Source organism: Zingiber officinale, chromosome 1A, assembly GCF_018446385.1.
Source record: "Zingiber officinale cultivar Zhangliang chromosome 1A, Zo_v1.1, whole genome shotgun sequence".
Lineage (NCBI taxonomy): Eukaryota > Viridiplantae > Streptophyta > Magnoliopsida > Zingiberales > Zingiberaceae > Zingiber > Zingiber officinale.
The window spans coordinates 187,392,773-187,410,411 of record NC_055987.1 but is presented as its reverse complement, the minus strand read 5'-3'; the positions used below and the strand labels follow the sequence as shown (position 1 = coordinate 187,410,411).

General features: G+C 39.2%; 1 protein-coding gene across 1 annotated transcript; it reads left to right on the top strand.

Annotated features, from left to right (window-relative positions):
* Positions 1–7,436: 7,436 nt before the first annotated feature.
* LOC122038736 (dof zinc finger protein DOF3.1-like) lies at positions 7,437–9,411 on the top strand. The gene has a single exon (XM_042598646.1). It carries the CDS (start codon positions 8,138–8,140, stop codon positions 8,801–8,803), a length of 666 nt encoding a protein of 221 aa, XP_042454580.1. The 5' UTR covers positions 7,437–8,137; the 3' UTR covers positions 8,804–9,411.
* The last annotated feature ends 8,228 nt before the right edge of the window (positions 9,412–17,639 follow it).

Below are 17,639 nucleotides of genomic sequence, written 5' to 3'. Positions count from 1 at the left end.
TGTACTCGCCGATCGTCGAAGGCGCGTAGTGCTTTGGCAGAGGGTCTTGTAGAATAGCCTCTGAAAATTGGCGATTGATCCGCTCGGGCGATGCGTCCGCTCGGGGGGCTTTACCCTTTCTGTCATCTCGTCTAGGCCTTTCATCCGAAGAAGATCCCCTATCCCGGTGGGCTGTCACGGCTTCAGGGGTGCGGAACAGAGCCCGATGAAATGCGACGGTGGCAGGTGGTGCTTCCGCTCGGCCTCCAGACGCTGAAGTTGCTTGCTGCTCCGGCTGATCGACTGCTGCCTTCTGTTTTTGCTCCACAAGCTTGGCGGCCCTTATCTCGATCAGAGCGTTGAGTTCCTCAGTCGAAAGTGTCACCGCGTGTTGTCGTCCAGCCTCGTCCATTGTTTCCGATCGGATGCAGGAGCGTTCCCACAGACGGCGCCAAATTGATCCTGTCCGAATGCTGAACCAATGGACGCTGGGCACGAGGTGCTTCCGATTGTTGACGTGGATCTTCGACTGGAGGCACGAAGCTCCGGCGAACCTGCACAGAAGTCGGGCCGGGAAGGGGTTCCCGGCGGCGACCCTCCGACGCTCAAGTCAGGTAAGCAAATGGTGGGAAAAGTAGCTCCAAAGCTTGTAGAACGCGTCCCTCCGGCGAAGAATGAGGGCCTTTATATAGTGCAGCGAAGAAGTGAGTGTACATCTACCGAGGTGTACACGTGTCCATGGCCCATACCCCAGTAAGGGCTTGTCAGTGAGCTTCCCTGACCCATACTGCTACAGTCCAAGCATGTCCTTGACGGGACAGCGGAATCTCCTGTCATAAGATTTGGAGCATGGCCTACACGCGAAACATACCTACTGTCAGAAAAAGGCGTCCCTTGTCCTTTCCCCTTGGCTCTAGATCTGGCGTTCGGCCGGACAGCTCCCTTAACATCCGGCCGGACATATGCGGTGGTTTACTTGGGGAGATTCTCCATCACGTGCTATGTGGAGATTATTAGCAGTATGTTACTTTATGGCTTTGGCCGAGCGTGCAATCCGCTCGGCCTTGCAACCTTTCCCACTGAGCGCCGGAACCCTGATTTCAACAGGGCGCCTTTAACCATTAGTCAAACATCGTCCGGTCGGCCAGCCGATCGGACTCATCCCTCTCCGGACGTTCGACTCCTCCGGACAGCTGGCCGGCCGTCCGGTCGGACCCGGCCCTCTTCGGATGGACACCTGCCACTTTGACTTTCACGTGGCGTTGACTCCATAGGGCGAGGTCCCCCGTTCTTACTACCGGATCACCTACCATTACTTTAGCTAATGAGTCTTTATCTTGTGTTCGTGTGTCTGACACTATCAATCTTACCCATTTGATTTCTCTATCCTCTGTCTTATATTTACCTAATTTATCATTTAATTTTCTCTCTATTAGTTAACTAACTCATAATCTTAATTGTTCCATCTTATTTTTTTTCCTGATCATTGCTTATTTCAGGATCTTTTGACGAAGAAGATTGTTGGTAAAGGATATGAATTTAGAAGCCTCTACATTACACACCGCTTCCAAATTCTTTTGCTTGCTTGAGTGTCACTTCTCCTTTCGAGGCTCATTGTAGGTTGGGACATCTATTTCTACCTTTGCTCAAAAAGTTTTGTCCACAATATGGTAAGAAGTCTTCATTAAATTATGAGTCGTGTTAGTTTGCAAAATATCACCATCTTAGTTTGAGTTCTAGAGTAAATAAATGTGTTATTATTCCTTTTGAATTAGTTCATTTTGATATTGGGGGCCCTTGTCCTATTTTGTCTAAACCTTATTTTAGGTATTTTGTTACTTTAATGGATGATTATTCTTGTGTAACTTGGTTATATTTAATGAAAAATTATTTTGAGTTATTTTCTTTGTTTTGTGCCTTTTATGCATAAGATTAAAACTCAGTTCAATGTGTTCATCAATACTTTACGAAGTGATAATACCAAGGATTATACGTTCAGTTTATTTTAATTTTATATGGGTTAGAATGACATGAGACGCTATCCCAAAATGGTATGGTTGAACGTAAAAATACATATCTTCTTGAAATTGCACAAGCTCTTTAATTTCAAATGAATGTTCTCAAACATTTTTGGACTGATGCAATTTATAAGCATGTTTTCTCATTAACCACATGTCATCCTCTATTCTTCATAGTGAGATCCCTTACAAAATTCTTTTTCCCAATAAGTCGTTGTTTCCTATTAACCCTAAGATATTTGGTAGCACTTGTTTTGTTCGAGATGTTTGTTTACATGTCACTAAAGTAGATCCCTAGTCTTTGAAGTATATCTTTTGTGGTTATTCTCATCTTCAAAAAGGTTATAGGAGTTATTATCCTAGTATTAACAAATATCTTGTCTTAATTGATGTTACCTTTATGGAAGACATACCTTATTTTCTATCCTCACCTATTCTACTAGTCAAAGGGAGAATGATGATTTGTTGGTGTATTCTATCACATCTTCCGCACCCGTATCAGAATCTGGTCCTATCAAATCTCCTATTATTCAAGTCTACTCAAGACATCAACCTCTTGATTTATGTCTTGCAGCTACTGCTTGTCATCAGATCCAGTCTAGAGCGATGATCTTCTTATTGTGTTACGTAAAGGTAAACGCCAGTGTACTTATCCTACTTCTTCTTTTGTTTCTTATAACAATTTATCATCGTCCTCTTGTTCTTTTATTGCTTTACTTGACTCTAACTCTATTCCTAAAACTGTCTGTGAGATCATATCTTATCTTGGTCGGAAAGATGCAATGATAGAGGAAATGAATGCTTTAGATGACAATGACATTTGGGACTCGGTTGATCTACCTTCAGGGAAATAAGCTATTGGATGCAAATGAGTATTCACGGTTAAAGTCAATCCGGATGGGTCAATTGTTAGATGAAAAACCCGTCTTATCGCTAAAAGTTATGCTCAGACCTATGTTGTATTATTTTGATACTTTTTCTCTTGTTGCAAAGTTGACATATGTTTGATTGTTTCTTTCAATGTCTATTACTCATCATTGACTTTACATCTACTTGATATAAAAAATGTTTATCTTCATAGTGATCTTCAAGAGGAGGTGTATATAGAGCAACCTACTAGTTTTGTTGCTTAGGGGAAGTTAGGGCGAGTCTGTCATCTTCAAAAACCTTTGTATGGTTTGAAATATAGTTCTCGTGCTTGGTTTAGAAAATTTAGTGAAATTGTTGAAAAATTTGGTACGATGAAAAGCAAGTATGCCTATTCTGTGTTCTACAAGCAGTCAGGAGCTGATATCATTTTGTTAGTTGTGTATGTGGATGACATTATTATCACTAGAAGTGATACTATATCAATCTCATCTCTTAAATTTTTCATTCATACTCAGTTTTGACTTAGGGTTGCTGAAGTATTTCTTGCGTGTTGAAGTTACGAGATGAGTGAAAAAGGTATATTTCTATCCCGGAGAAAATATGTCCTCGACCTATTAATTGAGACAGGAAAATTAGGGGTAAAGCTTTATAGTGCTCCAATGACTTAGAACATGCACCTCATAGGAGATGATAAACTATTTGAATATCCTGAGAGATATCAACGGTTGGTTGGGAAGTTGAATTACCTTACTATGACTCATCCAAATATTGGATATTCAGTTTGTGTTGTCAGTCAGTTTTATGTCATCTTCAATTGTTCATCAATGGGTAGCACTAGAGTAAATTTTGTGTTACTTAAAGAAAGCACCAAAATGGGGTATCGTATATGTAAATCATGGGCACACTCATATTGAATGTTTTTCAAATGTAGATTGGGTAGGTTCTAAAATAGATAAAAGATCTACTTCTGGTTATTGTACCTTTGTTGGTGGAAATTTAGTCTCATGGAAGAGTAAAAAGTAAAATGTTGTGTCACGATCTAGTGCAGAGTTATAATATAGGGCGATAACACAGTCTATATATGAGATAATATAGATATATCAACTCTTGATGGAAGTAGGACTTAAAATTTTAGTACCAATAAAACTATGGTATAATAACCAAGCCGCTCTTCATATTGCATTGAATCTCGTATTTTATGAGCAAACTAAGCATATTGAAATTGATTGTCATTTTGTTCGTGAAAAAATTTAACAAAGTTTGATTTCTATAGGATATGTGAAGACTATAGAACAACTAGGAGGCATCTTCACAAAAACTTTAAATGAAGTTCAGATTGATTATAATATATCTGTTAATTAACTAATTATCAATTAGTCTAATTACAATTTCCTAAGATAAATTTCTAGTTTGTATATAAATATTTGTTATTCTTCAATAGAGATTATTAATTCTTTTTATCTCAAATAATATAAATATATATTTTTTTTATATTTCTACACTAGATTTTCATAGGGATCTACACTAGTTTTCAATGTTTCTATTTCCACCTATTTTTTAATTATTTGATCTTAAAATAAAAACGAGAGGTTTATATCTCAACCCAATGTTAATATATTCATATTCTAATTAACTTGTCCCCTTGGAATGAACAGTTTGACTAGTGTATGATGGTATTATCATCATGAAATCCGAGGATTAAATCTTTAGCTAATAGTTGGTTGCCTGCCCTCCTCATGCTTGTCTTTTGTCACCATATTCTAATTAACTTCTCGATCATTAATTTGTATAATTTTTATTTAATTCTTTGTAAAATAAACCAAAATATTTCTTTTTTCAAAAAAATGTTGTAGCGATGCTAGAGTGTGTAAATAAATTGGTCGTCAGAGGTTTATTTGCATGAGGTAAGAATAATATGAAAAAGAAGAGTGGAAGATTGTAGTCAATTATGTAATAGTGTCTTATGTTTAAAGTCAAGTTCTTACCATTTGGTTTAATTTAAACCCAAATGTGTCAAGAGTGTAATAGTGTGCTAAGTTCAAAGTCAACTCTTATTATGATCTTATTAGATTTCTTAACAAGAAAGGTCATACAAAATCCAAAGTTTATATCCTTATACTTGATCTATTTCATCAAAACTTCTCTTTAAACTATGATTAATTTTCGGTTCAACATAATCATACAAAAACCTCCTTGTCGTATATTTGGCACTAGTTTCTTAAGACATTGCAGTTACTTTTCCTGAACTTTTTAATTTAATGGCATCACTTGAATGATTTGTGTCGAATATGACTTTGAAAGTGTCAATATGCATAGCACATGAGCCGTAATTATTATGTGCCAAACTCTATCATGTGCAAAGCATTATAATATCTCTCACCAACTTCATCTTTTTCTATCACGGAACTTTATAAAAACATCTATGTCTCTCTAAATTTGAAATTTAGATTAAAGTTCTCATGACAATTTTTGAGAATTTCGGCCACTAGTTCCTTAATTAATTAACTTATCGTGCCTCCTTAACGACAATATCTTCAAGTAAATTAAGCAATGAAAATGTGATGAAGAGATGCTCTACGTAATTGAAGATCTTTGAGGACTTTTTCTCTTGGCCTTAAATTATCACTTGGATTCTATACATATATGAATGACACTGTTCAACCATTTCCTTCTCTTATATATATATATCTTCAGTAATTAATGTGTCTAACTAATCATTGCAGCCATGTTTCAGAATTTCAGGTGAGAAATACATTGGTCAAGAGGATCTGTAGCTGAAACTGATCACTTCCACCTAGATTTCTTAGCAGGAATGTTAAGTAACTGGGGAAGGTAGCTGGCTGCCATACTTCTGTTCAGCCACCTGCCGTTTAGATGGCAATCTTTTCTAGTTTTTGGTCAAGGATATGAAGATTGTCTCTTTGTTTTTTCTGTGCGAAGAGATAGATATGACGATCTTTGATTGCTTGCCTGCATGGATGCTGCGCCAATCTGTACAATTTTTGAAAAGGATAATATAAGAATTGTCTGGCATGTAGCTGCGTATATTCCTGAGTTGGATTCTAATTAGCTTTTATCTGATTGTTAATGTTCAAAAGGTGTGGTTGCCTTGCAGGCCGCGTTCAGTAATGTGGAATACGAGATGTAGATAGATAACTGTTATGGTACAGAAGCAGAGTAGATGTTATTCAACTAGTTGGGGCGGCCATAGAGAAATCCATTGGCACAATAGATAGACATGTGCATCAAATTAGGCTAATTTATGGTACAACCATTGTCTAAAGTTTCTTTATCAACCTACAATTCTTCATTTGGAGCTAAATTGGTACCATATTAATCTTCCCCTTTTGAGCCTTGATATTCCTATCAAAATCTAAAGTCCAACTGAAAGTCCATATTGGGGACATGGAGATCCAGAGATGGATACACTATTAATGTAGACAATCTTTTTAAGATCTCATTATGCTTTAGATTAGGTTCACAATTCACCATGTAAAGCTTGATGTCCTCATCAATTCTCCAATTCAACTTGCAGAACTTCATTCTAAGTCCAGATATGAACTTTTAATCGCCAAAAGTTGGAAAAGTTTTAGCTGTTTTGAGATTTTTTTTTAAATATGAAAAATAAATCACTCAATTTGGGTTGGAAGTAGTGTTCAGTGGTGTCCCAAAGATAGTGTAGACTATGCCTCCAAGACTTGTTCAGTAATGCTGCTTCCATTGCAGTGAATGGAACACAAACCAAAGCACAGACACACTTTTGACGAGCCCGAGGGAAAGTTTACTCCTTCCTTAGTTAGGTTGGGCTACTCCTTCCGTGCCTAACTGTGACCAGAATCTGCAGACTACAACCGAGGCAAGGGACTCAGCTCAACCGGTGATCATCTTCATCATTGAACTGTGTGCCATTTTGTTCAGTTAAGCTGCTTCCCTTACTCTTACTCTTCTCATTCTTTGCTTGAAATAAGCCTTGAAGACTAACCTGTCGATATTTTATAGAAACAGATTACGCTCGCCCCCAAAAGATTTTATAGAAACAGATCATAAGGTAGCTTGTCAAATTGATGTCTTCTCGTGTCTACAATTATTCTCACACTTTCCTGATAAGAATCAGTTCTTTCAACATGCTGATAGCCTAAAAATATCAAAGAATTGATCCTGTTCCTTGATTTGACTGGTTACGGAAATCTACTCCACAATGGAAACGCTTTGTCTCGATGTTCTTATCTCAAATTCCTAGATATAGAGAATCAGTTCTGTAGTATCAAGTGTTAAAAGAATCTTAAGTAGACAGTCAATGTAAGTTCCACTTCAAACTTCATATAGAAGCTGCCGCACCTGCAGTTGATGGAGTAGACCGGGCAAGTAGATCGACAGAGAACTCATAGCTCATAGCTGCCCTGTCTCATGTGTCGCCATTGATGGCAGAGCGAGGCGTACAAGCTCACAGCTGCTGCCTGTTTTTTCACTGAAACCCTGCCCTTTGCCGTGCAGCAGATGACTGTTAATTTTGACTGAAGGACACAAGCACTCTACGGCTCCCCTTTGCCTGTTTAATAGGAAGAAACATAATCAAATCAGCTCTCTTATATTAGAAACATGTTTGCCATTTGAATTGGATTAGTTGTGCACTGCTCGAAAATTTGCAGTGGAATCCTCTGGAGTCACACCTGAGCCAAGCTGCAATATATATTCCATACTATCAAATCAAATTGCAGAGAGAGAGAGAGAGAGAGAGAGAGAGAGAGAGAGACTTGGGTTGTTGGCTACTGCGCAGTTGGAATATGTTCTTCATCGACCACTCTGAAGACTGATCTCTGAACATGTCCTATCTTGCTCTACCGATACTATGCTTTTGTCCTTTGCGTTAGAGACGTCTACATAAGTTGTGTGTGTCTTTCACAATTTTGTTCAAACACTAGGGATGAATTCAGGGTTCCTCACTATTTCCTTTTTCCTCTCTTGTTGCGCGTAAAGTTCAAATCATTTCATTGTGTTTGAAGCATCGCTTTCGTTTCTGCTCTACTATAAGTGGAACGCAATGTTTACTACTCTTTAGATGTTCTCATCGACAATCTTGCAAGAGTTCTTTCTCCAGAGAAGAAAAATCACAACTTTGTTTTCTGCCGCGATCAAAATCCATCCTTTACGAGCTAGTTTTACTTGACTAGTTGCAGAACATCTTAATCGAGTCCTCTGCATCAAATTTCCTCCACTCAGCTCAAGATAACGAGAAGCGATTCGGTAAAAATCTCACCTTTTCGAAGACAATGCAGGGTTCGCCGGCGCCGGCAGCGTTTCCGGCGGTGAAGCTGACGTGTTGCGAGCAGGAGCAGAACCTGCGGTGCCCCCGGTGTGAGTCCACGGACACCAAGTTCTGCTACTACAACAACTACAACCTCTCGCAACCGCGCCACTTCTGCAAGAGCTGCCGGCGCTACTGGACCAAGGGTGGCGCCCTCCGCAACGTCCCCGTCGGCGGCGGAACTCGCAGGAACTCCAAGCGCTCCACCGCCTCCTCCTCTTCCTCCGCCGCATCCAACGCCAAACGCGCCAATCCGCCGAAGCCCTCTTCTGCGCCCTGCGTGTCGCCCAATCCGGAGCTCATCTCGACGACCTACCCACCGCCCGACCCAGATCGCCGCTTGCTCGACATGCCCGGAAGCTTCAGCTCGTTGTTGGCCGCCGAGGGGGCATTCGACGGATTCCTCGGCAGCTTCGCGCCTTTGGTCCCCATGCCGTTTTCTCGTGACGTCAGCTCTTCCTCGATCGACTTTCGCGTCGAATTACCGAAGCTGGTTTCCGGAAACAGCTGCAACGGCGACATGGTGACATCGGCAGCGGAGATCTTCGATAAGCTGGACGGCGATTCGGGAAGCTGGGCGTCGGGATGGACTGATCTCGCCATTTACAATCGCGGTTCTAACACGGACTGAAGAAGACTACTTAGCAAAAAGATTCCATTTTTCTTAGTGTTTTAGTCCTACAGGTGTGTTCCTGTGCAGTAATGGTACAATTCCTGAGAGATCGATACATGGAAGGATAGGATTTATGGTAAAACATGCTGATAAATGCATAATTTTGGGTTGTGAAAATGAAGCAAAGATCCAGCATCAAGTCTTAATTTCATGCTTCCTTCCATCAGTTTTCAGGGCACGTCAGTGGCACTTGGCTCTGAAGCATAAACCCTCAGAGGTGTCATGGTGCGTGGATCAGTGACGTGGCTTGTCTCCCCTAGCATGTGGTTAGCGTGAGACTGTATCTGTTCCCACTCTGTCTCTGATTTCATCAATATTCCATAAGCAACAACCATGCAGTGGTTCGCCTTGCGAGTATCATGAAGCAGCAGCACCATATCTCGTTGTTTATGAGGCAGTGTCATTCTAGGACAGGTCATTACGTTTATTCCTTCTGATTGTCCCTAGATTATACGAAGAAGAAATTTATTTATAAATTTATAACTGATGACAGCATCATGAACAGTTGTGATGATGAGATCACAATATTAGCTTCATTCGACTTTTTAGAATGACCAGAAGTATAGAATTTTGTAGAATGTTTTAATAGATAATCATATGAAGCATTCATGATCTGCAATCATCCCTCCCTCCATGTTGTAGCAATCTGCTGGAATCATGTTGTCTAATGTACCTTTTTGTTTTTTTTATTAGTGTTAAGAGAGGTAGTGGTCTCTTTGCTACTCGCTCGAACTCCTCCTTTCCAAAAAGCTCAATCGGCTTCCCAACACACAAGATCGGATATCTTGAGATGTAACACATATTAAAACTTGGGCCAACTTGTCGGTATGACCCCTTTGATGTTTAAGTCAGTGATCGAGCCAAGAAAGAACAAGAAAACTAAAGGAGAAAAAGAGTTTGGTCGAAAAGTGTTGCTTCTGCTTATAAGAATAAGAAGATCGACATACATCATACTTCATCTCTCATGGTGCTTAAATAGACATATGAAGGGAATCTCGGCCTCATCCACTTCCGCACCCTTTAACCTCTTCCTGTCTCAGTGAGAATGAGGTTTCTAATAATCTGTTATTATTCCTCTTCTCGTTGATTGCCACGTAGGTATGTATATATATATATAATTTAAAAATAGATTAAACATCTATATAGTCTCCTCCTAATATATCAATAAAAATAGTTAGTGGATTTTGAAAAAAATAAAATCTTTGATATATCTATATATATTATTTAATAGACAAGATACGACGTCTGGGTCAGCCAGCACTCGAGCATCCCCATGGACCACCTTCCGCTGATGACCTTCCAGCTGATGCTCCTCACGTGGATGATCCCGCTAGTTGATATGACTATTTTATGCATTGTACTATGAACACCTGCACTACCTATTCATTTTGTTAGATTTCCTTGACGGGTTATGTATTTACTTGCATGCTTAGTCAGTTTGATGAGTTTAGTACTACCCTGAGTTTACTCATCATTTTTTCAAATTCTAGGAAAAATAATTTTTAAAATTCCCAATTTCCTAGATTTTTCAAAATTCTGGATTTACTTATCATTTTTCAGATACTAGGAAAAATAATTTTCAAAATTCCTAATTTCCTAGATTTTTCAAAATTCTGGAATTAGCTTAAGTTTTCCCCTAGAAATCATGTTCCCCTAGATTTAAGCCAGAGCATCTCACAAACACCTAGGTTTACCTTGATTGAGTTTGAAAGACATAGAACGGCGTGAGATGCATAGGGTACAACTTGGACTCAAGAATGCTTATATCTGTGCATCAATATGAGTCTGGGCGTTAAATACGCAATATACATTAATCAAGTTGAGTCTTCCAGTTCTAGTTGAATCTAACTGGACCAAATCAACTTGACTTGACTAACCATGTGAAAGCTGTTGCCCTATAGGTAGTCAGCAAGGAGCTAAAGGTTAGACAGTTAGTAAAAGGACACTCAGTTTTTTGCTTAAGCATGTTTTAATCTTTAGGGCTCTGATACATAGTAAATTAATCTACTGATTATAACTCATGCTTGGACTTAAGGTCCAACTGAATTTTAATGAATAACCTAAACCAACTTTAAATATTTGTTCAAACTTAAAGTTTACTACTTCTAAAGATCTAAGCTAAAAACTTAATGATCAAATCCTTGCTGAACCTAGCTAAATTTGAAATCTAACATTGTAAATACCTGCAGAGTTCTTTTTATTTACCCTCAAAAATTACTTTTCTCCTAGCCTTTAAAATCTATCAAAAAGATACATCTTTTCACTTAACTATAAATAAGAACTGAATGTTAAGTATCTAAGTTATTCAAAAGTCTATTATTTTTTATATATGACAAAGGGGGAGAGTAGCAAAATTCAATAATAAAAGGGGAACATCAGTTAAGGGGGAGCAATAGCTAAGGGGGAGCATATAGTTTAGCAAATTTGCTTTGGTTAATGCGTTCACCTATAATTAGCAAATTTTCCAGTGTTAAATGGTTATCTATGCGTTTGTTTACTTAACTTTGAATTTGAGTTGCCATAATCAAAAAGGGGGAGATTGTTGGTGCGGGAAGCATCCGACGATCGAACTCGTGTTTTGATAATGGCAAAGAATTCAAAGTTAAGGTGTTTTGTATTCTAACAAGTCTACTTGAGGATTTCAGGAAAGTCCTAGCTGCGGTTAGGCAAAGGGATAAACCCTAGGGGGTGGTAAACCCTAGGTCATAGGGGGCGGTAACCCTATGGGAAAGTCTTGGCAGGTCGATGGCTTCAGGCAAAAGTCCTAGGGGGTGGTAACCCTAGGTGGAAAGTCCTGGTGTCGCGAACCAGGTGAAAGACTGGACTGCCTGGGAAGCGGATGTCCAGCAGAAAGTCCGGAAGCGTCGAGTGCTGAGCAAAAGTCCAGTCGATCTGGAGGATCGCACTGGCAACAGGTAAATCTCCTGAGTGGAGTAGGTGAGGACGCGTTCCCCGTAGAGGGAGCAGTAGGCGTCGGGTCGACCTAGGGTTTCCGGTCAGAAATCCGAAGTCAGACCCGGACAGTCCAGAGACTGTCTTAAACATTCTTTATTATCCATATTGTTATTTTGTGCTAACCTTGTGTTGCAGGATGTTGTTTGGGACTAACATATCTTGCAGGTACAAAATAATGAAGATTTACCTCGGATGAACAGTGTCCGAGGCGCCTCGGGTTCAAAATCCTGAGCTGGCGCGAAGAGCAGGCTTAAGGCGCCTTGGATGGGTTGAAGGCGCCTTAGACAGCTTAGGGGCGCCTTGAAAGGGTTTAAGGCGCCTTCAGGTCGCGGCAGTCAAAGGATTATCCCAGCGAGCAGATCGGGATAAAATTCCCAGTTAAGGCGTCTTGGAGCTTGTTTAAGGCGCCTTGAACACTGTTTATAAAGAGGATTCGACCAGCAGCTCAAGACAACAAGATTCAAGTCTTCCCTCTGCATTTAGCTACTAACGAACTCGTCCCGAAGTGCTACAACTCGACACCGACAACTCGAAGCTTCAATTTAGTATTTTCCATTGTCGGTATAAGATTACTTACTGCATTACTTGTAAATCATCTTTTGTATACTTTCGAACTTATAGTTGTTGCCCACCGGAAGCGATCAAGGATCGCGGGCCTTCGAGTAGGAGTCACCTTAGGCTCTGAACGAAGTAAAATTGACCCGTGTCTTTGTGTTGTTTGTTTTTATTCCGCTGCGTCTTTACTCGAGTGTTTTACGAATCGAACGAAATAGCCGCGAGCGCTATTCACCCCCCCTCTAGCACGGTCTCGATCCAACAATTGGTATCAGAGCGGGGTTGTTTTGAATTGATGCAACCACCATTCAAAACAGTTTTTTTATCGTGGTATTTTGTTTTGGAGTCAATTAGAAATTAGCTAATTAGCTAAAGTTCTAATTTTTTTTTAGTGTTGCTCAAAGTTGGTCAATACCACTTGAGCTCGTTATTTTTCTACTTCCTCCCGCACTACTAATCCAAGACACAGTCTTGGAATAGATCTTTTTGTTTTTGCTTATTTAGGTCTAAAATGACTCAACAAGAAGGATATTGCACTGTTCGTCCCCCACTATTTTCCGGAGAAGACTTCGGATATTGGAAGGGGCGAATGGAGATATATCTGAAGATCCAGTTCAACACCTGGATGATAGTCAAGACAGGACTCCAACTACCAACTGATACGGACGGTAAGCCTACATCCTATGAGAACTGGGAGTCAGCCTTCATCAAAAAGGTGGAAGCCGACGCCAAAGCTACCTGCACCATCCAGTGCGGTCTTACCAAGGAGGAGCTCAACAGAGTCGGTCCCTTTTCAACCGCGAAGGAACTCTGGGAAAAGCTGATCCAACTCCACGAGGGCACCACGGACACAAAAGTAAGTAAAAGAGATTTATTATTTAATAAATTGTATAATTTAAAAATACAGGAAGGTGAGACGGCGAGCCAGCTTCACGCACGCATCCAAGACATTCTTAACTCTCTTCATGCAATTGGACAGAGAGTCGAAAACTGGGACGTCATAAGGTACGCATTAAATTCGTTTCCAAGGAGTACATTGTGGGCATCAATGGTAGATGCCTACAAGGTCTCCAAAGACTTATCTTCTTTAAAGTTAGACGAGTTATTTTCTGAATTTGAACTTCATGAACAAACTCATGCACAACCATCCGAGAAGGGTATTGCTTTGGTTGCAGGTATGAGTCGAACACGGGAATCAAGAGTACGGCGAAAAATTGAATCGGAATCAGAAGACGAACCCGACTCAGAAGATTCAGAGGATGAACTAACCAGCGAACTCGTGAATCTTGTGAAGAAGCTCTACAAGAAGAAGAAGGGCTTCAACAAGAAAGATCTGAAGAAGGCAGTTCAGTCCAGGGAGGCCCAACCGAACTCAAAGGTAAAGTTCAAATTCACTTGTTACGGGTGCAACCAGAAGGGGCATATCAAAGCCAACTGTCCCAACCAAAAGGAGGCCAAAAAGCAAAGAAGAAAGAAGGCCCTGAAAGCAACCTGGGACGAATCTTCTTCAGAGGACGACGACGATGAACTTGATCAAACAAGTCTACTCGCACTGATGGCCCGGGACCAGATCATCGAGAGCGAGTCAGAAGCCGAGTCCGAGCAAAGCCACGGATCCGCATCCGTTTCAGAAGGGCCAGACTCCACTGTAAGCATTCCAAGGCTTAATAATTTAGTTAATTACTTACTTCGCAAACTAGCTAAATCAAACCTTAGGATTAAATCACTTCTAAAGGAAGTAGCCATCCTTAAAGAAGTGACAAACACTAATTCTTTACCTGATCAAGTTCAAACTGGAAATTCTACTCAAGTTCAAAAACTTGAGGAAGAAAACTCTAGTTTGAAAAATCAGGTAAAAGATTTAAAAAATACTTTAGAACGGTTTTCTCTGGGATCCAAGAACTTGGACCTAATTCTTGGAACACAAAGAGCCGTCTACAACAAAACTGGGCTGGGATATAAAAGTAAAAAGAAATATAGATCTTATTTATCCTTAATAAATAAACAAGGTAGTAAATTAGTCCAAGCATGGGTCCCCAAGTCTAAATTGATCAATCAAGTTGGACTTGGCCAATACTGGGTTCCGAAGGATCAAATACACTACCTCGATAGACCAAATCGAGGCTATGATCCAGGGAAAGCTAAAAGGAAAACGATCTTAAAAATTTAAAATTAAAAATTTGAAATTTTAAATTCTAAATTCTAAATTCAAAATCAAAATTAAAAATTCGAAATTAAATTTTAAATTCAAAATTCAAAATCAAAATAAAAATTCAAAATTAAATTCAAAATTCAAAAATAGATGGTGGATCCAAACTAGCTGGCACCTCCAACTGAACTACTCGACAAGGTACTGAACCTAATTTACCCGAAATGGGTAAAACAAGAGTAGATTACCCGGCAGGGTAATTAAGGCTAGTTTAAAAAGGGCTGAGTTTAACTTGAACCACAGTACCGGTGAAGTTTTTGGATGATAGTACGTTAGGGAAACTTGGGTATCGCTTGTCTAGGAAGATATGGCTTCGACCTGGTGCATTTGGCCAAGTGGAACTGACCGAAGCTACCCTTAAATGGATCCTAACTAGTTAGACCAAGGATTAGTATTAAGTTCAATGGGTAAGACTATTTGGAAAACCTCGAAGGCATGGTTACTTTAATGAGCTCCGTGTGACTCACCATAGCCCAGAAGTTTATCCAAAGAATGCTTACTTGTTGAACCCAAAGCTAAACCTGAATCTAACACAAAGTTAAACCAGACCCTTAAATTCAACAATAATTCATCTCACAATAATTATAGGATTCCCTGATTGACAATCTAGATCGGGTGAGATGACTAAGAAATTAAAATTAAATTAATTAAATTGTTTTAAAAACTTAAATTTTAAAATTATTTTAAAAACTTAAATTTCAAAATTATTTTAAAAACTTAAAGTTCAAAATTGTTTTAAAAACTTAAAGTTCAAAATTATTTAAAAAATCTAAATTTCAAAATTATTTTAAAAATCTAAATTTCTTAAATGTCAAAATTGTTTTAAAAACTTAAATTTCAAAATTGTTTTAAAAATTTAAATTTCAAAATTGTTTTAAAAATTTAAATTTCAAAATTGTTTTAAAAAATTTAAATTTCAAAATTGTTTTAAAAACTTAAATTTCAAAATTGTTTTAAAAATTTAAATTTCAAAATTGTTTTAAGAAAAAAATTAAATTTCAAAATTGTTTTAAAAACTTAAATTTCAAAATTGTTTTAAAAATTTAAATTTCAAAATTGTTTTAAAAATTTAAATTTCAAAATTGTTTTAAAAACTTAAATTTCAAAATTGTTTTAAAAATTTAAATGTCAAAATTGTTTTAAAAACTTAAAGATCAAAATTATTTTAAAAATCTAAAGATCAAAATTATTTTAAAAATCTAAAGTTCAAAATTATTTTAAAAATCTAAATTTCAAAATTGTTTTAAAAACTTAAATTTTAAAATTGTTTAAAAAAAAAACTTAAATTTCAAAATTGTTTTAAAAACTTGAATTTCAAAAATATTTTTTTACAAAATTATTTTACAAAATCCATTAAACCTTAACATTTTTTCTTAATCTAAAAACCTTATTTAAAATATATATAAAGGGGAGGGCGCCTCATAGAGGCGCCTCCCACACTGGAAGGCGCCTCCAAGAGCGGCGGGAAAGTTCCCGCCGCATCACCTTAAGGCGCATCGGATCGATCCAAGGCGCCTTCTAAACCTACTCAAGGCGCCTTAAACACTCTTAAGGCGCCTTCAATTCTCAAATTTAGAAAACGAACAGAGTCTTTTTGTTCGATCTTCTACCGACGCCGAGCACATTCTTGCGTACGATTCCTAGCAACCAAGGCGCCTTCTACCCGTTTAATCTTCCCTCAACACCTGGCAATGCCTCCTAGGTATAATCCCAATCCTTCCCAATCAAGTTTTACATAAAATTTCTGTTTATCTTTGTCAAGTTTTGGTAAAATTGTTGAAAATAGGAAACGATGACACGTTGATCCTAATCCAGATAGACTTCCATCAGCAGATATCAGATTCTCCACTATACATCTTAGGGATACCTTTGCCAATTACATTTTTGAACCTATCAAACCTAGATATGTAAATAGGATCTTTTATACCCAGTTCTGTCAGCCATGTATCCAAATGATAGAGCACTATCAAATGGACCAATTGGTTTACTGCACTGATACAGTAAATCAGGAGTTATGTGCACAGTTTTATCACAACCTTGAGAGGGTTGATGATAATATGTACTCCACCAGAGTTGCTGGCGTTGATATAGAGCTGACTCCCACCTTGCTACGCACCACCCTAGGTCTTAGGGTTTCAGAGTCTACCTTCTTATGCTACCCCAGTAGGGACCTGCCATTTGGCGATCCTTACTCCCACATTACGTTAGATACTATCTACACGTATTTCTTAGGGGAAGAGAGACCTGCTGGCCTGACTGAGTTCAAGTCAGTCTCTCTTCGGGTTCAGGACTATGTGATGTATAGGGTCCTGACAGCATGTATAGGGTTCAAGCATGTATTTCTTCGGATGTCCCGAAGATGAGACCTTCACATTCATTTTTCTTGTACGCCTTGTGTCATCGATTTGACATCGATATAGCCTTGCATATGTTTCAGAACATTATCTGTGCATCTGGGACAGTCACCCCAGGACAGTACAAATGCCCTATTGTCATATTCTGACACGCTTCTTTTCGACTATAGAGGGTATAGATGTGACCAAGGGAACAGTCATTCCTCTTACTATATATGACGAGCTAGGATCCCGTAATTGTAGACTAGTCGGTGCTGATATCACAGCTGATGGAGTTCTAGCTTGGACAGGACGACCACGGCCAGCAGCTGCCCCTATCGCTCCAGCAGCCGAGGATATACCAAGCGAGGGAGAGGAGTGGGCTAATTTCTTAGCTGAGGCTCTTTTCTCAGATCCTTCCCCGTCTGCCAGACCATCCACCTCAGCTGGACCTTCGACATCTACATCACTCTCCGTCGAGGACAGACTTGCTCGACTCGAGGTCGAGTCCATCCAGACACGACGGATAGTTCTCTCTATTCGATCCGAGATGGCTGCCGGATTTACGTCCCTTCGTAACGAGATACAACGTCTGGGTTAGCTAGCACTCGAGCATCCCCATGGACCACCTTCCGCTGATGACCTTCCAGCTGATGCTCCTCACGTGGATGATCCCGCTAGTTGATATGACTATTTTATGCATTGTACTATGAACACCTGCACTACCTATTCATTTTGTTAG